This window comes from Drosophila innubila (assembly GCF_004354385.1).
Source record: "Drosophila innubila isolate TH190305 chromosome 2L unlocalized genomic scaffold, UK_Dinn_1.0 4_B_2L, whole genome shotgun sequence".
Classification (NCBI taxonomy): domain Eukaryota; kingdom Metazoa; phylum Arthropoda; class Insecta; order Diptera; family Drosophilidae; genus Drosophila; species Drosophila innubila.
The window spans coordinates 7,385,816-7,409,359 of NW_022995372.1; the positions used below are offsets into that span (position 1 = coordinate 7,385,816).

The following is a 23,544-nucleotide window of genomic DNA, read 5'->3' on the forward strand; positions in this document are numbered from 1 at the left end:
TTTTGATTGTGCAAGGCAACAAATTTTGAATTTTTGCCTTTTAGTTTTTATTGTAATTAAAGAAAAAAATTGTACACACGAACCAGAGCTTGTCAAACTGTAATTCAAATTTTCAGAAGCGCTTCGATTCAACAACGGTTACCATGCCACGACCTCCAGCTGCCCCTCCTGTTGCTGTTCTCGCGCCCCTTTGTTTCCTTACCGCTGTCCGTAACGCTTGTGGGTGAGGGGTTGAGGCGTCGCGGTTTTCCACCTGATTGGTTTATGCTTATATAAATATTTATTGTTTATTTTGGATAAATAATGGAGGCGTGTGTAACCAAGCGGGCGAATTATGCAAATGTACGTGGAATATTCTGTTCTAGTTTTGTGGCACATGAAATTGCTTTTGCAATCTTACATGTGTGGCTGCCACGGCCTTAAACGGATGCTTGACACTCTGCCTCACTGGTTTCAGCGGTGTTCCCGTTGAGGATGCACTGGTCGACTCCTTGCCACGCAACTTAGCGCCAAAGACATTCTCGCGTGGAGTGCGTGGCGTCTCCTGTTCAGCTTCATCATCGGAGCCGCTGCCAGTTGCCTCCTCTTCCTCTTCGCCGCTTTGTTCGGTCTCCTAATTTTTAAAATGTTTTTTTTTTGATGAATCAATTTATTAAACTAATTGATCAAACGATTAAATAATATGAATTAAAAAACTTCAATAGAGCTTTTGAAAACAAATTCAACATTTTATGAATCATTTAAACTTAGTTTCAAAAGAATATTAAAAAAAAAAATTAAAGTGACTACAAAATTTTCTATTTTATTATTAAATTTAAATGATTCATAAAATGTTGAATTGCGACTTAAAAATGATATATAATTTTAAGAAAAGTCTTTCCCAGAACTAAAGTAAGTCTTTCTATATTCAAAGTTGTTTTAAATATGATCGTGGGTTATAACTTACCGCCTCCTCCTCTTCGCCATCGCTTTCGTCCTCCTCGCTCTGCTCGGGTTTGCTGGAGTGTCCTATGCCGCCACCCGTTAGATTCTTGGTGCTCTTGGACAATTTCTGATGACGCTTCAGCGGACTCTTCAAATGCTCACGCTCCAAACTGTCCATGGATTGGGAACGCAGTCCCTTCTTCAGCGAGGCCTTGCGCGTTGCAGGATCCTCCTTGCATTTCATTAGTTTCTGGAACTCTAGGAAATCGTCACGTTCATCGATGCTGCACACATCATAGTAACTGGCGCTGAGCACCTCCAGTGCCTTTGTATGTTGCTTCATGGAGATCAAGATGAAATCGCTGAGAATCTGTTTAACATCCCGCAATTTACGTTGCTCAAAGTTGCTAATAATCTCATCGATCTCCTTGTTGGTGCGTTGCACCTCCATCTTCGCCTTGAACAACTCCGAGTCCGCTGCGCTCTACAGGATTATAATATATTATATCATTTACATCTGTATGAGTATATCAACTATATTTTTATATTGTTTAAGCCAACAGCACTTATTACTTTTACTTTTTTTGATCATAAGCAAAAATAATAAAACCCCACAAATTAACAAAATTTCAGCGTAAAACTATGTTTGTTCTTCAGATATGTCACCCATATTCACTAGTTAAGTCTAATACATTTTGACCAAGTTTGGATAAAAAAGGACTAGTGACTCTAAAATCTTTTTAAAGATATTTGGACATAGTTTCTTTTTTGTATTGTATTTACATTATTAGCTGAAAACTTGGACTTGAGTTCGAGCATTTGACGCTGACTGAGCACCTCCTTGTCCCTCGCGATGACGGCCAGACGAAGATTATCCCGAGTCGATTTACAAAGTTGCTCAAAATGTGCCAGTTCATTGATAATCTGCACAGATATATATAAGTATAAGTATAAGTATAAGTATAAGCATAAGTAGTTTAATATAAGTACTAGTATAAGTACCTTCAACTCCATTCTGTGTACATTAATGTCCATGTAATCTCCCGTTATGGTCACCGCATTTGTGAAACTCTTTAATCCATTACACAAACTCTCATTGATTTCCTCGTCATCTGCATAGTTTTTAATATTCTTGGCCAGCTCATCGTGTGCATCGCGATATCTGGGAACATCTGGGAGTAAACAATAAGCTACAACATAAATATCCACTTACTTGGCCATTTTCCGTGTCAACAATGAAAATGCAGAGCACATTTCCATTAAATGTCGTTCGGTAAGATTAATGCGTTCATTGATTATCTTAATGCGATCATCTTTGGTATTCAAAAACGATAATTTACCGCGACGAAACATAGTTATTATTATAAATTTCTAATGTCACGTTTTCTTCTTTCACAAACAAAAACTGAGCACAACAATCAAAACAAAACTGTTGCTAGGGACAACGCAGGGTTGCTTTAATGTGCTTTTACCGTTAGGCATAAAAAAATACCATATATACAAATATTATTGCAGTGCATCCAATGTGTGCGTCCACTTTAAATAGCCACAAAATTGCCGCAAGTTATTTAAAAGCTTCACATAAAACAAAAGATAACCAGCATTTCGATAAAAAGCTACTATCGATATTGTAAAAAAAAAACAATAGTATCGCATTATTAAATCATCTTTCACGCAACAGACGGCGCCACATGGTATGCTCATGAACTCTAACAGATGGCGCCTTACTTTTGGCGGGTGAATTTTTTATTAAATAATAAACGCATTTCTGACCCTATTATTTTGAATCGAAATAAAATCGTTTGCAAAATTTCAATTGACATATTATTTCGTGCATATATTTTTCCAAACTGAACAGTGTCAGGGTCAAGAGCACAACTTGTTGTTGTTGTTGCTGTTGTTATACACGTACGTGGGCGATCGCATCAGCTATGAATTTTCGGCTATATTTAAACACAAAATTCAGGTATTGAAAGAGATAGAACTATAAAAAGAGAAAAAAAATAAGAGAGTGATAGAGAGAGAGTCGAGATTCATTAATTCATTTAATTGAATTGATCTGTTTCAATATTATTCAAAAGTTGACCTTGCGTGCCAGTTTCTTTGGAATTTTTATCATTTACAACAAAAGCAACCGCAAGAATGTTGTTCCATTCTCTGCCAAAAAGAATTCAGATTTAACAGAAATGGTTATTTTACAATTTTAAATGCTTTTCACACTTAAGGCAATGTGTGAGTGAACCGGTACAAAACCCAATAAGAAAATAAAGCAAAGCAATGTGCAGTTAAATGAGAATCCGGTTGGCGGCGATATGTCATGCACATGTAAATGTGTGTGTATGTGTGTGTAGGCAGACAAGAGCAGAATGTTAAATAAAAAGAGTCCGCAATGGTGATCCAAGAGAAAATTAAAAAAAAAACAGAGAATTGTTATTTTGAGCTTTTGTTCTACCCTGTAAAATAGTTGCAATGTAATTTTTCTTATGTTAGGGTATCTTTCAGTCAAGACACCCAACTGGAATGTTGTGCTAGATTCTCGTCGTTGTTGCTGTTGCTTTGCTTCATTTGGTACACAGAGAACGTTGTTGCTTGGCATGCGTTGTGTGTCGATCTGCTTTGAATTGGAAATGAATGTGGCTCAAAAGCATTGGTCAAGGGATAGTTCAGTCTGGAGTGGCGACGTTCACTTTTTAAACCCGACTTCCCCTTTCCCCTTCTACGCATTTGTAATGCCGTTGCATTCGTCACTATTCTTTAAGCATTCTCCAAATCTCTCTTAGTCGGGATCTCTCTCTTTCGGTCTCACTCACTTGTTGCTGTCGCTTGGCGTTCATTCTTTGTGTGTGCATATGCATATGTATGTATGTGTGAGGAGCTGCGTGCCTTGGTATAAATTAAGTCAAATTTTGTACGCAACGGTTAGTCCGAAATTTAACACAAAAGCCGACAGACGACGCGAGTTCATAAAACGAAACGATCGCGAGTTGCAACAACAACTGCTGCTGCGAAAATAACCGTAAAAAAGTTTTGCAAATATTTTTTTGTTTATGCCATTTCCGCTGAATTTTGTATAAACAATATTAAAACATTAGTAAAGTCTATACAGAAATTGATTACTGCAATGGATTTCTTGATTTTCTTCGTGAAAGTGAAAACTTTATAAGCAATGTTTACAATAATAAATGTTTATAAACTTAAACAAGTGATTTAATATCATATTTATGTTGGCAAAAAGTGAACAAAAGCATTTTTCTAAAGAAATCGAATCTAAATTCTGATATTTTTTAAAATAAATATTTTTAAGTTAATATTGATCTTAAAACACTTCTAAGTACTTAGTCTGGTGTAATGCTTAATCGTGATTTCTAGTGACTTAAGCAAACGTGACCTAGCGAATTACCTAGAATCATTTAATCTTATGCAAAATTAATTATATACTCTATAAAAGACTTTTTTTCCTAAGCTACGTTAGAAGAGAATATACTAAGCTTATGATCAAATCTGATTAATGCGCTTATGGAGAAAACAAAGTAATTAATAGCCGCAATTGCGATATTGACTGTCAAGTTAACTGGAAATTGCTAAAGTTCAAGCCTGCAATTAATTAAAAATAAAATATAGAAGCTTTTATATTTAGTTAAAAATAGTTGGAATTAACTTTGAGCTTTTCAGAGACCTCAAATTAGTGGCCTTCTTATGGAAATTTGTATAGCCAAAAATGTAAATTTTTCCGAGTGATGCAAAATGTTTTAAAAAAAACGAGTCTACATATTTTTCTATGGAAAATAGACTAAGATTCGATCAACTGAAATGTTGTTAGCAAATTTCATAAACAAATTAGATTGTTTACAAATTGTAATAATAAAAAAAAACAATAACCTTGAACTCACAAGTCACTCAAGCAACAATAACAACAGCAGCAAGTGATTATTTAGCCATCAACAAATTGACATAATTCCTTGCTGAGACAATTGAGGCTAACACTCAAAACCAAAGCGCAAACAAAATAAAACAAAAAGAAGAAGAGAGCAAAAAACAAAAACAATACAGAGAATAAAACGTGCAGCTAACGAAGCATAAATGACAATTGATTAACCCGCAAATGAGCGAGGCAAAAAGGGGCACAACACTAACAAAAATACTCGCACTTATACGAACAGCACAAAAAAATTGCGCATTCGCCGCATATGCCGTCGTTCATTGCCTTACAGTGGCGGCAATAAAAACATGTCCACCTCAGTTCCCACAGCAATTGCTGGTCAGTTATTTTTATATTTATATGCTTAATAAGTGCTTGTAGGGTACATCATTCTAGCGATTTAATCAAGAAGTTGATGATTGACTTTATATCAAAAATTTGACTCTGTGTCTTAAGAGAAAGCTGCCCAGAGAAGCAAATATATTTTTCCTTTATATTTATAATTTAGAATTTACTAAAACTATAACTTTAAGCTATTGATTTAAAAAAAAAATTAATCATAACAAAATACATACAAATCTCTAAGCTCTGTTAAGACTTAAAGCTTCAAAGAGCTTAGAGAACATTTCTCACTAGTACTAGTACATTTACTTAAGCTATTTAACTGCACGCACTTATATTTAGAATCTTGATCACCCCTTTTCAATTCAATTCAGATTTCAACTTGTTTTTGTCGGTTATTTATAACAATCTCACTCAGAGCTGAGCTAATTGAGTGATGAGAGTAATTCTTTCCAATTCTCCCACCAACTAGGTATTATCGCTCAATCTGTTGCTCATTTTACTCAGTGATTTTGCTGTTTGCATTTTACGTACACCGTTCGCTGTTTATTTGCCGCTTCCTCAACGCATTTAAGCGCATTTGACTATTGTTTGTCTTTCGAAACAGAACAGAATCGGAAACTGGTGTCCAGAATAAAGCCCCTTTAACAAATCAAACGAATTGCCGCAAGTGTGTGTATTCTAAATAAATATTTGAAAATTTGTTAAACTTTAATAAAGAAGACAAAAGTGTGTGAAAAGCGAAGATGAAGCTGCTGTTTGCTGTTCTACTGATCACGTTGGCTTCAAGCGGCGTTTTGACTTTGCCCGGTAAGTTTAAATTACTAAATAATTTGTTCACAAGTTGAAAAACTTAAAATGGACAATAAAATCGAAGTATGCAAATGGACTTCACAGTATATACTGTTGAGTAAAATCAAATGCTCGATGCCTTTGAGTATATAAAAAACAAGTTTCAAATGGTTTAATCAGAAACCGAATGGAATACAAGTGTAAAAATAGAAGAAATATTAAGTTTCTTTGTGTTAAGTGATCATTGGAATTTAAAATTGATATTGTCGTTTTCTGGTTGACCTTTTGAGCCCGGGCATCAACAATGAAAATTGATAAAGCGCCGATTCTAGAAAATTTACCATTGTATTTGCGTAATTTGTGCGGCATAATGATGCCTGCTTTTGATAGCAATTGGACAGGATTGTAGAGCGCACGCACTTGACAATCAGCAAACTGCAAAATGCATCCTGCAGATACAAGATGCCAGATACAAGATACAAGATACAAGATACAACAACGACTGACGCAGTTTGCCTCATCATCGTCGTCATCGTCGTCGTCGCCGTTGCTGCCTTTGGCTGCCACTTGAATGCATAAATTGCAGCAGCTGAAGTTGAAGACGCTGAATTGGGTGTAGTCAACAGATAGGGAGAGGGGCAAGGTGGGAGGGGTCACAGCAGCTGCCACTGCCACTTGAAGTTGTCAAATTTGAAGCAGTCAAATCATTTACCAGAGAAATATGCAAATTTTATGCATAATTCCGTTGGACAACGAGTCTTTTTTCCGGTTTTCCTTTTTTGCATTATTATTATTTTTAGTTTGTTGTTTAAATGTTGCTTTAACATTTTAAGTCGGGTCAGCTAAGTTGATAGAGCTGACAGGAGAGCAGCCATAATTCAGAAAATGTAATATTTTTAATACATATTTGTTTAAACAATTCAAGGGGAATAACTAGGAGCAACTGTTGATAACATGTTGATTTTGTAACTGTACAAGTAAATTAAAAAAATAGCTCGCAAGACAGTTGACAAACCATGTGAGACAAGGCTCTAGAAAAACTGAGGCTAATTTGATTCGATCTGCGTTATTTGTAAGTGACTGTATTTCAATAGAGCTATTCCATGCTGATAATAATATAATTTAATTTCATTTTCCGCATTTATTTTTTTTTGCTAAAAAGCGCTACCTATAACTTGACTCAATTGTTCAGCTTCAATTAATATATCAGCTGATTATTTATGAGTCAAAATATAAAACAAAAGCCCATGAGTCAAATAAAAATATGTTAAGTAACCTTAAAATTAAACCAATTTTCGTAAGTATAAAGAAGAATCTTGTGTCTATGGAAAGAAATAATTATATTTAATTAGTAAACATTTTTGTACACGAAGCAAAACTTAAATTGTTTTTCTTAATCTTAGATTAAGATCAACTTAATTAATGGTCAAGTTGATTTATTCTTTACTTGTTTGCCCAAACATTCGTCAGTTTAATGAACTCATTTCTGGCGGAATGCAATTTCTTTTTTTTTTGGCCTGGTTCTGTTGATGTTGTTGCAATTTGTCGACTGCAATTGTTCTCAAGTGCCAGAGAAATTATTTTTTAAGCCATTTCTTTTTTCTTCCCTGTTTTTGACAACATTTATGGCATTTCAGTTTATGAGCAACGTTCACTGCCAGCCAGGGCCAACGCAATTGGGTTAATTGTGGCCATAATTCGTGTTTAAGGCCTTTTCCATGGAATAAATGCAAATATACATATAAATATATAGAAAAAGGGGTAGAGGGGTACGTACAAATTGCAACTGCATGTTGGACAAATTGTTGCAGTGAAATTCATATAAATCATTTTTTAAACTAAAAAATTGGCTGCCGCTTGAAACTAATAATAAATCGTTTTATAATAGTATTATGAAAATATTATTCACATTTTCCTATTATTTATTTAAAAGTGACGCAATTTGTTTAGTTTTTGTCGTATTTATTCATGTGAATTGTCTGGCCGAAAAGATTTTTCTAAATTGCGGCTAATTAGCTTCGGGCTTAGATTTGAAAAGGTCTACACAAAGAACTACAATTTGTTTGTGAGTTTGTATATCAATGCGAGTATTTGAAAGTGTCAATTGTTGTTGCTTTTAGTTGTTATATGCAACAATTATTTAAAGTAATTTCATCAGAGATTTATTATAACCACTTTCAATTGCTCATAAGTAAAAACATTTAAGCAATTACGTGAATGTGATGGAAAATAATTAAGTACTTAGAGATATTGTTAGAAAAGAAAATAAATTGAATGGGAACATATTGAGATAATTCAGCAGATTGGCACCTATTGTAACAAGGCCTAAGGCAAGACTTCTTATAATATATATCATTTTATTTAAAAACCTTTTTTTTTAAGATATATTGAAAGTGCATTTAACTAGAACTTAATTAACAATCTCACCAAACTATTTAAATATTTGTCGATCTCTTAACTCTCAGCTGGAATTAATTGCCTAAAGGCTTACATTTTTAATGTTAACTCAGCTGGGGATTAGCCGCTCTCATTTCAAGTGATTCAATGGAACAAATTGCTTACACTGACGGCCAATTAAATAGGCACAATTACAATGTACCCGACAAATCAAAGCTGAAAACGAATTAATGAACATTAACAAAGTTTATCAACAATGCAGTTGAAATACAAATAAAAGCGGAATGTGTTTTCTGGTACTGGTACTGGTACTAAAACTTACACTTGTGTTTGTAATTATTATTACTATTTTTTATAGTCACTTTAATTTTTTTTTTTTTTTGTAATTAAAATTTATTTCTTTTTGTTGACTGGACAGTTGTTGCGATGATTGCCGGTTGAATAAATTACAGTGTGTACTGGTTACAGTAAACGTTTAAGGGAACTCTTAAAGGGAATTCTATAGTTTACTTGTTTTTGGAATATATTTATGCTACAAATATGTATAAAGTTTATCCTCTGGATTCCAGATTCTTTTATTTAGGTAATCTTTTTATGTACTACTGTTCATTGACCGAGTGTTTACTGTATATTCAAGACAAAACTCTGATGAATAACTTAAGCCGTTTAACAACAATTAAAAGCTTTTACTTTCTACTTCTCTCATGTTTTTTGCATTTTTATTCGATACTCGAAAAAATATTTCAAATAAATTATTCAAATATAGAAAAATTCTATGCAAGTACTAATAAAATTTTATAAGAGTTGCGCTGTTGTTATTTATTATTGTTACAACTGTTTTGGCCCGGCATTCGAGTGATTAATCATATACAGTAAATATATCTATACAAATGTTGTCGTGGTGGCTAAGTGTTGATTTTCTGCTTGAATTATAAAATAATAATAGATGGAAAATAAGTTGTTTAGGTATCGTGACATGCATAGAAGTTTCCAGAGATTCTACCTTAATGGTTAGAAATGTGTAATTATTTTTAGGCTTAGGTTGTTTAAAGATATCGATGCTTTTCATAGTTGTTACGTTCAACTCAATATTTTTGTAAATATTAAAAAAAAAAGGTTTTTCTGAAGTACATATCTACTAGAATATACAATGAAATATTTAATATTTTTAACACTCATCTTTATTTTAACTTTTATCAACAATTATGAATTTTTAAATTTTTCGTATAGCCTCTCTACTTTTACCACCTTCTTCAATTCTTAAATAAATATTTGCTTAAAGTTTACTTAAAGGCTAAATCCTTGCAAATGAAAAATTTAAATTTAAATATCATTTACTCTTTAATCTTTAGAAACGTTTTTAATTTTTTGTTTAATTTTTGTTGATTGCTTTAATTTGTGTGCTTTGTTGATATTTAGGTGCCATTTTCCGAACGCAATGTTAAATTAATAAACAATTTCGCTAGCTGACTGCCTTATCAGCTGCAAATTCCGGATATTATAATGCACCAACCCAACTCAAACACACACGCACATATATATATATATGACAATTGTCAGCTGTCACGAAAAGCTTTAGCTTCCCCTTTGTCCCTTTAATCGATTGATGAGTCATACAATGCAAGCTTTAAAGCTGAATTATTGTAAATTACAAAACTGTCTGATACACTGATCTCTCTCTCTATCTCGCTCTTTCTCTCCCTCACCCAATTTCTGTCTCTCTTTCGCACCTCTTTCCCTCGCTGTCTGTGATTGAAAACTGCAGAGCCACTTAGCCCGTTTCAATGTCACGTAATCGCTGCAAGGCATCCCCTGAGAGTGTACCCAACATATCCCCATCTCTTTCTCTCTCCCTGCCTCTCTACTCCCTTCACTCTTCTCGGACCTGCTCTTTATGTTAATTTATGTGCTGGCAAAATGTGCAAGCGCCTAATGCTCAGCCACGCATGGCGCAAAACCCAAAATCACATATAAATTACGAGAAGGCACAACAGCAGCTGCAGTGGCTCATAGTCAGCATACACTGTACACACTGTACACATAAATACTCGCACATATGTATGCGCATATGTAAATATATATGGGAATAATTGTGTATTATAATGAAAATCCCGAGTATTACTCAAATAGTCATTGCAATGTCAACGCGTGCAGATTTAAACGATTGCCAAATGGCAGCTGAGGGGCAAAGGGAGGACACAAAGAGCTAGCTGCAGCTGTTTACCGTCCTCTCGGCTCTTTCCCACCCGCAGCAGCATTACGAAGCTGTAAATTTAATGAGATTCCTGTCAAATTAATTTCCGGTTATGATTAGATTTTCGTTAATGGCAATTTGCGGTTTTTGCTGCCAACTAAAAATACGTATATACATAAACTCCCTCAATCTCTAGCTATATCTCTCCATATATAAATGTATATATATATTCATGTGTCTGCATGTGAAGCTGTCACACTACATTTGCATTTTACATAACATGTGTCTGCAATTATCATTCAGTTATCATCCAATTCCACATCTTCTCATTTGGTATCCTCACATACTTTACACTCACATTGATTAACATTAAGCACTCAGTTAGTAATCATAATTCATGCTGCAAAAACCACCCAAAAAGCACCTTGCACATCCCCTTTATAATGCCCGCCTGGCATTTGTCAAATTTGCAAGGCTGGCAATTTCTAAGAGTCAACTCTTGATGTGTGTCTGCTTCAACTGAGAGTTCTACGCTTGCAACTTGAAATTTGACACATCAAGGATTGTTTGCCTACATTGACATTTTGTCAACTAATTGAAGGCTCTTGACAAACATTTCGATTGCCAACCAAACTAAACTCATATTAAAAACATTCAAATCAAAGGATTAGTAATTAATTCATGAATCATTGATTATAAAATAGATACCATCTCTTAATCAGGGGTGCCACAGAAAGCGAAACAATCCGAAACTCTCCCAAAAACTTCACACATTTTTGGGATATTTTCGGTTTGTTTCGTTTTCTGTGGCACCCCTGCATAAGTATTAAATATCATGGGAATAATCTAGCTGCATTTTTAAATCAATTTAAAAGTTGAAAATCATTCCAATATTATAATCGCAATTGGTGTCCCTAAAAATGCCAAGTGAAAGCTATAATTCGATACATTGCAACGTTGCACCTGTGGCAAACAAGAGAAATCACCAAACACTTATAGAACAGAAAATATTTTAAAAATTTCTGCACGCGCCGACAGCGAAAAAAAAGAAGAACAACAACAAGTTATGGGGCGTAATGAAGGTCGGAGTCGGGAATATTGGCTGGTAAATCCCTGCGAACATTCAGCCTAAAATTAAAAAAATTTACTTTTTGCTGATGCCAAATAATTTGCTGCATGTGGCGATTGACGATGACGACAAATCACGGCAGTAAGTTCCTGGGGGAAGGATAGAGAGGAGCTAAGAGATGGTAAAGGGAGCTGGGACCCATGTCCGGGACCAAACAATCAAAATCAAATTCAGAGGAAAAAAACTCATTTTAAACGCGACAAACGTAACGTTCAATCTTCCAGAACATTGCGTACGTGACACGATTGTCACATTTGGCAACAAACGAGCAACAGCAACAACAACAACAGCCATTCCTAAATGGGGGTTACAACGGGGCAAGGTTTTTATTTAGGCATTTTGTTTTGTTTTGTTGATTTCGCGTTGTTCTGCGAAAATTCAAATCAAGTGGCTGAGCGAATGAATGAATGAATAAATGAATGAATAAATGAATGAATGAGTGTATCGCAAGTGAAAAATGAAGGCAGTACCGGAATTATCTGAGGAGTGTCTACAGCAAGTGCTAAGAGCAAATTCTACCTGACCCACCGACCCACAAAATTAATTGAATTCAATTTTATTGTTTGCAAATAACGAAATTTTTTAAACATTTTTTCGGATTAGCGGTTATTTTTGGCCACAATTGCCTTATTGGCGGGCACGTATTTAAACTGTCCTTAATTGTGTGAAAGATATCTGTGGGCTGTGGTAAATAATTATGAGGTTAATAAAGCTGACTTATGCATTAAGCTTAATAGAGTTATGTGTTTTTTTTTCAACTGATTTTTATTTTAACTTTGCAATTAAATTTCGTTTAACTGGGCTTCATTCAGGGAATGTGTACAGCCAGGATGGATATTTTCGATTTTTAATTAAAAATATTATATAGTTTCTATTTCTATATCAGTATTATTATACCCGTTACTTAAAAAATAAGTGAAAGGGTATATTGTGTTCGTACAACTACATTTGGCACACAGATGTCTATATACCCCACGCAGATCAAGTTTGTTTCAAATTTAAGCCACGCCCCCACAAATCGCGAATAAACACCACACCAACAGTTTTTAAGATAATAATGTTTTTATGGTTATTAACGTTATCTTGTAATATTATCTATTATCCCACTGAATCGCATCAAGATCGGACAAATAGAACGGCAGTTATGGCGGTTTAATGTTTCAAAGTAATCCAAAATTTTTTTTAATAATTAATAATTTTTATAGATATTGAAATAAGTAACTCCTTTCTCTTTAAAATGTGGAGCTCCCTTTCATTGACCACAACTACTAAAGCATTCCTTTGCACTATCTCACACTTACATTTCAATTACTTACATACATACATTTGCTGGTCGAAAGAGAGAGAAGAAGAGAGAATCTCTTCAAGCCGCCTCGTTGAGATGGCGGCCAACTGACAGGCTGACAAACTCAATTGTATGCAATTTGGGTTAAAATGATTTCAAATCAGTTGAAAAGCAATGAGTGAGTCAATGCAAGAGACACAAACAGCATAAGGGGCAAGCTGAGAGGGAGTGAAGATGTGATGGGATGTCAGAAAGAGATGCCAGTTCAGTTGGATGGCCGGCAAGTGCGGACTTCTGTCACGTTCAAGAACTCCTAAACAGGGGGAAAATTAGTTTGATGTCCCACACAAGTTGCACTCGGCATGTGTTGTTGGGGCCCTGGCAAATGTCAACAGGATTTTGTGCCGAAAGTGAAACTTAAGCCCAATCCACCCCCCTCCCTTCAATTATGCTCCAAATCCCTCCCCTTCAATTCAACTAGTGAAAGTGCCCAGAGCTCAGTTAGCTGTCATTCTCCAAGGGAAATGCCATTCAATTGACGTCTGCTGATATTTTGTTAGCTTGCATTTACTGCCCCCCATCGTCCCCCTCTCGCGCCCTTTAACTGCGTTTCCATTTTAGGATGGGAATACCAAAAAAATCGAACTTTTAACAAATGATGGACGTGCTCCAGCTCTGGCTTCTGGCTTTGAGTACACATATCCAGAGACGAAAACGAAATTTGTTTAACGACAGCAGCCACAGTGGAGCCTCAGCTGCTGCATTGTGTGTGGGGTTACTTGATTGACTCATACCCTATACTCTCCCCGTTACTTCTCACAAACTGACTGCTTTGCTATCAATTCTAATTACAAATGTCTACAATGATTTTTTGGCCACCCTACGGGTTGAGCATCGTGTGTGTTGCACATGATGATGATGATAGGGATAGTCATGGTGATGGTGATGTGGATGATGATGTTGCAGGTGGCAATGGCATGTGGGACTTTGGCCTAGGCTTGATTAATGTCACGCGCAGCAGAGGCATAACAACAACATCTGGGTCTGGTCAGTGTCCGGGCTTCTGTGGCGGATGCGTTGCCTATTAGAGGTTGCGGCGTAGTTCTAGTTATCTACGCGACTCTATGAAACATTGAAAGTCCCCTCTCCTCTTGTGGGTATTGATGGCACACAATGACAGAAAACAGGGGGGGAGGCGGACTTTAGTCAGTTGACCGGCGACTGATTGGCAGCAGCGTGAAAGAGACCATGACAGTGTGTGTGATAAGTATGAAACCGAATCGTTGCTGATAGACAGAGACTACACAATTTTATAGGAAGTAATGAAGCATGAGATGATGTCAATGATAATCAAGAATACACATTAATTTTGGCTGTGATTTGTAAGCTCAACTACATAATTATATAAATACTATATCAATTAAATACAATTATAACTGCATTTTTCTACATGTAATATTAACTTTAAGCTTTGATGTCCAAATTCAATATGAGATTTCAAGAGAAAGCCTGCAAAATACTCGTATCATAACTAATTTTCAATTGAACATAAACACAATGAAAACTGGGCATTTCTCATATTTCACTTTTCTCCCAAAAGAAAGTGGTAATAATTTTCTCCAATTAAAAGTAATTTAAATGCAGGCAATATATTTGAATTTTTGATATGGTTACACCCTATAAGTATATGAATTGTTGAGACGTAGTCTCCAGGGTAGCTTATGAAAAACGGCATATAAGGAATAACCAACGCAATCATCACTTACTTACGAATGCTTTATTTATTATAATTATTTTTTTTTTTTTTTTGTAGTTTTAAGAGGAATATACTATTTTTTATTATTATTATTTCTATAATCCATCTTTGTTTTATGAAGCTGCAGCATTTTTTATTCGAACTTATATTCTAGCCCCATTGCAGGGTATCTTTTAGTTAAGTAATCTCAACTAAGAACCATCTTCGTAGGTTGTCAAATTCTCGCAGGCGCACACACAAACTCATGCACTATATTTGGCTATTTCCCCGATAGATCTAGCGGGTTGCAGTTGGCAAATGCGAGATAAATTGCAAAATAGTGGCTAGCCAGAATTATAGCTATTTTCCAAGCAAAATATGCCACACTTAAATACGATAAGCCAAAAGGAATTGCATTTTATCGTTTCGAACTATGAAATCAATTGAATCGAGTTTTATATTATCACTAACGAGGTATTTCAGAATTTATGAATCGATTGCGAGTGTAAGGTGATAATACCTTAAATATATAATCAAAAGCTGCGGATGCAAGTCATATTCATGAAGTGCCAGCAGTATGCTTAAAAAAGATAAGGGCCAATCAGACCTACATAACTTCAGGTGCAGAAGACGGTATGATTGACAAACTTGAAAAGTTTTTAAATATGCTGGATTTAATCAATAAAAATATCGTTTCAGTGCTCTAGCTTTTATTTTTTAGCGACCACCACAATTTTCTGGCTATTTCTAGCTCTTTTCTAAGGCTAGTTTAGCTTTTTTATGACTCGAAGAGTTGGCAACACTGGTTGCGAGCATTTGAGTGGTGCAAATAATTTGGTATTTGGTTGGGCCATAGTCGTTAGCCAAATAAATATGAGTCCCGATAATTACAAACTGCTATGGTTTCACGTCATACCCATAATTCGTTATATTCGATATGTTCGCATTTGTGTGAGTCTGTCCATCAGCATGTCTGTCTGTCTATCTGTCTGTTAAGTCTGCTTTGTGCCCTCAATCTCGTATCGTTTTGTCGGCAAATTGCTGCAAAATATGAAACGCGTATTTGGGCCCTTTACCAATTTCAGTCCAAAATGGTAATTAATATGTTGGCCAAAAGTGTCGGTTGCTCGCCTCGGTGACTTTTCTAGCCGAGATCCGTTTGAATTTATGTTTTGGGCAACCGTCTAAAATTATCAATGCCTACGCCTGGCCAACGAAATCAATATGCTTGCCAATTCAAAACTAGAAACGGATGTGTGATGTGCTTTACTCGTGTCACGATTTATTGTTTTTAAAAGGGAAGTTTTTGTTTAGAAATATGGATGTAATAATGAATCAAAAAAAAAAAAATATATATATCTATAAATATATATATCACGAAAAACTTATCTCCACAATAATTAAAAAGGGAAAATACTAAAGAATTTGACAAAAATTTTATTGAAATAGAATTTTTTACTAAAAAATATAATAGTATAATCTTCTATATGAAAAACGCAATAATAAGCTATCACTATCAAACTTCACGAGTTACACTATCCAAAATAAACTTCTTCAATTAGAATTTTGAAATTTCTTTTATTGAAATGAAAAATGTAATATCAAATAAAATGTTTGCATTCTATGCGCTTTGTGAGCTCCCATCTCATATCAAAAAATCCAATACCCATTCAATGCAGCATACTTTGTAGCAAATGTATGAAATATGTACATACATATGTGTAATACATTCGCCGCATCAACTCGTCAACAGTCTCGACAATTTTATTTTTTTCGTTTTTCGGGCAATTGCAAAATGCAATTCTATCTGCAATACACAATTTGAAATTTGAATTTCATCAAAATGAAAATCAATTTTGACAACAGCATTGGGGCTTCATCTCCCATTTCAGCTGCTTGTGAAAACTTTTCTAATTAATAACTAGAAAATTTTGTGGCCAGAATTATTGCAAATTGTAAATATTGGCAACTTTCTCCGCGGGCAAAACTTTCATTAAAAGCTGGTGCGCTTCTATCTATCAATTATTTTGCCATTTTGCGCGCAAATCAATTAAACTTTTGCTACAGTTTTTTCAGTTCTGTCCTCATACCCTCTAACTGTTGAAAACTGATAAAAGAGGGTGTTATAATTCTGTAAAGATGTGTGTAGCAGATGAAAGATGAAAGCATCTCTAATTTTATAGAGCTTTAAGTCATATTATTTTGAACATCAGTTGATTTACATGATTATATGGTATATTCAGAATCTTCCTTCTTGATGTGATTTATTATATATATTACACATAATATTTAAAATAGCTATGGACAGGGTATCTTTAAGTCGATTACTCTCTAGCGCCCAATTGCTCGTGTTTTTATGAGGTGTTTTGCTTTTCAGCTGCGTGCGATTAATGAATTTTTAATAGCCGACACTTTGGTTAATGTAAAAAGTTGCCACAATAGTTGCAGCGGCACGAGGCACGAGGCAAGGACCTTCCTCTTCTCCTTCGGGAGACTTAGACAGCCACAAGTTGCCAAGTAATTATGATTGGAGTTGAGTGAAGAGCTGCAGCTGCAGTTCGTAAGTTAGTTGGATATGTAAATCTCTCAAATCCCTGTATAGCTGCAGGTAACTAAATGTTTCAGCGAAATCTTTTTATAATCAGGATTGCGTTTTTTTTCTTTTTGAACGTGCGAAAACTTGATCTAACTGTTAAATAAAAGTTGATTCTTTCATATTGTAGCAGAGGGTGTTATTAATTCATAAAAGTTTTGACATTATATAGTTGAAAATTTGCATTCCATATATAAGTTCCATAAAAAAGATCTGAAAATGTACATTAAAATTAAAAATTTAAGTTTTTAATTTACAAAAAATTTAAAATATAATTTTTAAATATTTATATTAAAAATTTTTTTTTACTATAAAAAAGACCATTTACTTGAATTATTAAATTTTTTAAGAAAATGTAATTCAAAAATAAACTACAATTAATATTTCAGAAACAAAAAATTTTAGTCAAAAGTCAAGACAGGAAAATATAAAAGCAATCTCATTATACTAAATTATGCAAAATTGTACAATTATGTTAATTAATTGACGCAGTCTGTGCCCTCCCAGAATTGGGCTCCAATCTTAACCAGACGGCCCTTTGCCTGTTGGCAATTAGCACCATAAAACGCAGGCCAAGTGATTTTATTTGTGGCGCCTCAGCAAAAAAAGAAGAATGGCAGCAACAGGCCAACAGCCAAAAACCACGCCCCCTTAATCCTGGGTGCCCAAAAACGGCCCAGCACACAGTTAACCCTACATAATTAGCAACAAATTCGTTGTGTTTAGAACAAAAGCGCAGCGCGTTGCGGAAAATGTTGTAACACAAAGCCAAACTGCCAACTGCTTTTATTAATTTCATAATTTAGCCAGGAGAACAATAAACCAACTGAACCTACTCTCCAATCCCCCTCCCACGGTTTGCTGGACAGGGCTTAATTATTGGAAAATTAATGAATATGCCATGTAGATGTTTTCGTTACAGGCTATTTCGGCTTTCTATAGTATTCGCATGATTAATAACGCCTTCTTTTTTCGAATGAGTTTAGAAGGGACGCCTGTTAGGGGTTTGCAACCTTCAGTATTTATTTTGTAGAGTTGTGTGTGATTTTCATTTTCAAAATATTCTTGGCACTCTCAAACACGTTTCAATTTGGTTTGCACAATCTGTCACGACACCAACAACAGCTACATAAAACCATGAAATGTGTTATGGCACAGTAGACTAGCTTATTTTTAGATCATCTTTACTAGTTAAATTTGGAATATTAATAGAAAAAAGGACATGGTAGTATCGTCAAGGTTTGTTTTTAGGTAGAATGGTGAAAACTCCCAGGTTTAGTTGTTTTACATCTGAGCTACGAGTTTAAATACGATAGTTTATTATTTAAAATATATATTGATGTGGATACCAGCTTTGAATTTAAGTAGTTTCAACAGAATCGCACACAGAGTTTGGGTTTTGCAATCATTTTAGAAGTTATCCTACCTTATAGTTGAGCAACTGTAATATTTAAGTTGTAGGCGGGGTTTTACAAGGTATTTAAAAAGTTGTGGGGTTTTATTTATATAGCTGATTAACAGCTGAGTTACTATAATTATATATGCATCATTTGTTATTATAATACATTCATAAGACATGGTTATAAAATGTCCGGTGTATACTTTTGGGCATACAAACCTATAGTATTTCTTGATTTAGCAGGATAAAATGTAGGATTCGAGTTGAAAATGAATAGTAGCTCATTTGGTAGTCGTATATTCGTACGGATTTATCACATGGATATTTGCTGTATATATGCATATAAATATAAATATCCACGCTGCATATTTGCCAGCTTGTAGCCCACTTTCGTGTGTGCCACAAAAGGTAAATATTTGCACTTGTAAATGACATTCATATGCGACCCCGTCCACTTGGTTTTTGTCTCGATTCTGTTGCTGTTGCTGTTGCACTGCTCCAATTTATATTTGATCGTTGCAGACGACATCAGTTATACACTCATACATACATAGAATATACAGTACATAGCGGAGACTTTTTTAAACCAAACATATTACGAATGCCGTGTGTATTTCTCATAAATCGGCTTAAAAAGGCGAATGTTCAAGGGGGCTTGACATACCATATGATGAAGGGAAGGGCCAATGGGGTAGAAGGGGGCGATACACCCCAGGTGTACATTTACATTTTGCATTTGTACGTACGCATTTTACGCAACATGAAAAACTCTCACACTTTTCACATTTCCCATTTCACATTTCATTCCAAGTCAAGTCCCGACTTTGCTTGACTTATTTTTAACATCGTTAGTTGAACTTGCCTTTTTTATTTGCTGTCCTGCCACTTGTTGTACGCTGTCACTCTCAGCTGCCGAGATTTATGAACTGCAGCATGGCCAAGGGGGACACATTCATCCATCTAGGCAACCAGCCTGAACTCTGCCCCCAACGATGCGACGTCTCCGAGTTGTAAACACAAGTTGTGTTGTTTATTTTGAAGCAAAATGGTGAAATAGATCTTAATAGAGTTAGTGGAAGCGGTTTTTAATCTGCAGCAGTTAGGAGATTTTCCAGCTATTACAATTTCACATTTTAATTATTAAATAAATGTAAGTAATTGAGACAAGAAATCTTAGGTCACAAGTCTATTTAGTAGTAGGATGATATTGTCAATCAAGGTATATAAGAGTTGGCATTTAAATTGCAATTAATATTATATTAAAAGGCTAAATTACATAAAGCAAATGTTGGTATGTTTTACTGCTACAATATTATAAGATCATTGATTTATTGCATATTTCTTAATATTAGAAGAAATTAAATATGGCCCAGTGGCATATTATATTTAATTGAAATTATAATTAAATTGCACAAATAAATATTGCAATTATTTGAGATTGCTCTACAAAAAAATACATAATAAATATAATGAAGCCATAGAAACACCAGGAGTCCCTGTATTATTTGATAAACAGTCTACCATCAGCATTTCGTTAGTACACAGCTCTAAAGGTCAGCTCAAAAGGGCAAGACATTTTCCCCCCATAAACATAGATATTTTCAGAGCAGAAAATTATACAAAATGAAAGCTCTAATAAGCGCTAATGAGGCTCCCAAATGATTAACACAAATGACGACCAAAGGCGGCACAAAGGGGAGGTACATAGGAAAAGCTAAGGGGAGCCAAAAGCAGGACCTAAAAGACGTCAGCAGTTTGTGGTTTCAGGTTTCAGTTTACTGTTTGCTGATTTGGCTTATTTCACGCACTTTTCGCGGATAATTTATGGCAATACTTCGGTCGAATTTGTTTTAAATTGTGCTTTTAATTATAACTATGAGTATTATATTTGTATACATTTTTTAATAATTGTGAACTTTAATTTTCTGCTTGCAGCACGTAATAGTCCACAGGACGATGCCGAGGTGATATCCGTGCCACAACGTCGACCCGTAAGCGAATCAAGCGATACGGACTTCCATGACTTTAAGGGCGTCATCGATACGGGCGATATTGATACGGGTGCTGGATATCCATTCCTGCAACCGAATCCATCAGCCTTCAACCTTGGCTTCTTTGACTCTTTCGATGGTGAGTAAACTGTGGCTGCCACGTGACGCATGTGCAATTGCATTTAATTACAATTGTATTGTTGAAATTGTTATTTCGAGTAATTACTATGTAGAATGTACAAAGTACGAATGCATTTAATGCACATTTCATTTATTATGGTTATTAAATGACATACGCCTTCAGATGCCAAGCCAATTACTGAACATATTTGCAGAGCATACAAATACATACGAATGTATAGTATGTCTGTGTGTACAATGAACATGTAATGTTTGAGTTTTTAACAACTTTCGTATGAGAGAGAGACAAAGTTAAGAGTTCGCCAAGCCATGGCAAAAAAATGTAAACAATTTATCAAAATATTATGTCAAAAATTTTGTGGATAGACAAAGTTTTTTTCTGCCTTATATTCTAGACTTATATTGATATTGTATATGCATGATGTAAGGAGGGTCAAACTCGGATGACCATTAAAAGTGAAAAGTTTGAGCCTTGGTTAGCTGTGCAAAAAAGCATTTCTAAAATGCTTCTTAACTAAGATGAAGATAGAGAAGAAGATGTGCTCCATAAACTCCATAAATCTTTTGCTAACTAATACGCTGTAAAAGTTCTTAAGCCAATGCCTCGTTTTATATGCATGAAAACTTTTATTTAGCTTCAGAATCAGCTTCTTCACAAAGATAACAACTCAAAAACAACAACAGAAACAAGGGGAAAACTTTTCATTATGTTTGCTGCTACCATACATTGCTTGAAAATGTATGATAAAAAGCGAATGCTCTATGAAATTCTTTTCAGAGATGACGAATATTCTTAGCTTAATAAAAAATTATATTCGAAACTGTTACTTCAGCTTTAGATTTACAGAAAAAAGTAACTAATTCGAGTACTTTAAGATTTCGAGAATATAGTTTTAATTGGATATTGAAAAACTTATACATTAATTGTTCTTCTAAAATTAATAAAAAATAAATTATTTTTATTTAATAATAATAAAACAGAAGTAATTGAATTATTATTAGGAACTTTTCCAAAACGATTTTCAAAACTGTTTTAATTTCTACAATTCAACTACAATAAAACCATCAGCTATAATTTCAAGGAAACTCAAAATATTCAACATTTATAGGGTACACGAAAAAGTTGTTGACTTGTTGTTCTATACCAAATTGGCATTCCAAATGATGCATTAAAGTTGGCCTAAGGAAGAAGAACTAGGAAAAACAGCTTGAAGTAAAAAAATTTAAAGGCACCTTGAAGTAAGTTCAAAGGGCAGCACAATGTGGCAATGATGTCAAGTATTTGTGGCACTCGTAAACTCATTAGAATGCAACAAGCAAATGAATTGCAGCATGGGGGTGAGAACAAATACAATGCGGTCAAGTATTTATGACAAGGTTGAGTGAGAAGAAGAATGAATAAAGAACGAACCAATGAGAAAATGTGCAAAGTGAGTGAAGCAAATGTATTATTGCATGTGGCAAAGGGGTAAGTTTCAGGGGGCAAGAGGATTAGTTGTTGCAAGCAGACGCTGGCGACACAGAAAACGCTTTTTAGTGCGTTTACGGATTAAGGATTTTAAACAGAAAAACGCATTAGCAAGGCAAAAGACGTCTAGAGTCTGGCGTCAACAAAGAGACGATAAAGAGAGCGAGGGATAGTGAATGGGGGAGTGAGATAGATAGAGATGACAACAACGACATCCGGAGTCGTCAAGACAGACGGACTTGCCACTTTGCAACATCTGTGACAATTCCCAGAATACCTTGTGCCTCACGCCTTTGTAGTTGCCACTCCTTTCCCCTTCCTCACTTGGCCACACTCCCACCTCATTTTCAATTTGTGGCCCTTCTACTATCATTCTAGTTTGTTTTGGCGTAAAATTATCCCACAGACAACATTTAATATGAATTTATTTTTCTACATTTTCAGACATTTTCCGTCGTCTGCGCGCTCGTCTTTGGCCCGTGACAGTCGGTTCAGATGATTCTGAGGCTGGATCTGGGGACTCGTCTATTGAAACTGGCTTTCCACTTGGCTTCGGCTTGAGAGGTCTGACCCCCTTGGATACCAAGAATGGCAATACCACATCAACGGTTAAGGTAAGACTCAACATCAAAGTCTGCCATTAAATGCAAAATTTAGATATGAAAATTCGTTTAGGTCGTGGATGGTCACAGAGTCGAGATCAATGAGACCGTCTATGGGGATACCAACAATATTTTCAAGGTGCGTGTGGTTAATGTGCGACCCTTGGATAGTGGCGAGGAAGCTGTGGAGGGCGTGACCAATAACAATGGTGAGGTAAAGCCGGAAAGTTCACCCCCCACTTCGGCGCCTCCGAAACGCAGCGAACTTGATGAATCCGACGAGGATCGTCGTGAACCCCTGGAGAAGCAGCCCAGGGACAACGAAGTCCGCGACATCGATGGACCTCAGGTATAAAAGCCAGAATAAAAAAAACTTTGACAGCTTTTACCAGCGTTTCCAAAGCAACTAAAAAGAAAATCTAACCAGGAAATGCTTACAAAATGCCTTGCCAATAAATATAATCGAATTCTTCGTAGAGCTCTACTAATCGTCTAAATATATACATACTATATACATATAACTGAACAATCTGTATATTGAGCCGCCTATGAATCTATTCATACATGTCAACTTGTAATATATTAAAATTTCTAATACTTTTTTTTCAAATAAAGGTTTGCATTAAAACTAAA

General features: G+C 35.1%; 2 protein-coding genes across 3 annotated transcripts; one reads left to right on the top strand and one right to left on the bottom strand.

The window, feature by feature from the left end:
• Position 1: 1 nt before the first annotated feature.
• LOC117781460 (protein FAM92A) lies at positions 2-2,358 on the bottom strand. 2 transcript variants are annotated; one of them, XM_034618221.1, is made up of 6 exons: positions 2,138-2,358; positions 1,927-2,086; positions 1,708-1,848; positions 947-1,408; positions 401-613; positions 2-253 (listed from the first exon to the last, which is right to left on the bottom strand). In XM_034618221.1, the coding sequence occupies exons 1-6, from the start codon at positions 2,275-2,277 to the stop codon at positions 113-115; spliced, it is 1,257 nt and encodes a 418-aa protein (XP_034474112.1). In that variant the 5' UTR covers positions 2,278-2,358; the 3' UTR covers positions 2-112. The 2 variants fall into 2 exon arrangements, with proteins under 2 accessions (XP_034474112.1, XP_034474113.1); XM_034618222.1 differs by lacking the exon at positions 2-253 and having other exon boundaries at positions 266-613; positions 2,138-2,277.
• A 3,371-nt stretch (positions 2,359-5,729) lies between these two features.
• Positions 5,730-23,544, top strand: LOC117794451. Its single transcript, XM_034635038.1, has 4 exons — positions 5,730-5,995; positions 20,645-20,839; positions 22,754-22,923; positions 22,985-23,544. The coding sequence occupies exons 1-4, from the start codon at positions 5,932-5,934 to the stop codon at positions 23,264-23,266; spliced, it is 711 nt and encodes a 236-aa protein (XP_034490929.1). The 5' UTR covers positions 5,730-5,931; the 3' UTR covers positions 23,267-23,544.

Bases quoted from the DNA above. Each gene is read 5' to 3' on its own strand.
- LOC117794451 (XM_034635038.1), top strand. From the start codon at position 5,932: ATGAAGCTGCTGTTTGCTGTTCTACTGATCACGTTGGCTTCAAGCGGC. The intron at 20,840-22,753 runs GTGAGTAAACTG...CTACATTTTCAG, and splicing joins CTTCTTTGACTCTTTCGATG to ACATTTTCCGTCGTCTGCGC. The intron at 22,924-22,984 runs GTAAGACTCAAC...AAATTCGTTTAG, and splicing joins ATACCACATCAACGGTTAAG to GTCGTGGATGGTCACAGAGT.
- LOC117781460 (XM_034618221.1), bottom strand. From the start codon at position 2,277: ATGTTTCGTCGCGGTAAATTATCGTTTTTGAATACCAAAGATGATCGC. The intron at 1,849-1,926 runs GTACTTATACTA...ATATCTGTGCAG, and splicing joins TACACAGAATGGAGTTGAAG to ATTATCAATGAACTGGCACA. The intron at 254-400 runs GTAAGATTGCAA...TAAACCAATCAG, and splicing joins AGGCCGTGGCAGCCACACAT to GTGGAAAACCGCGACGCCTC.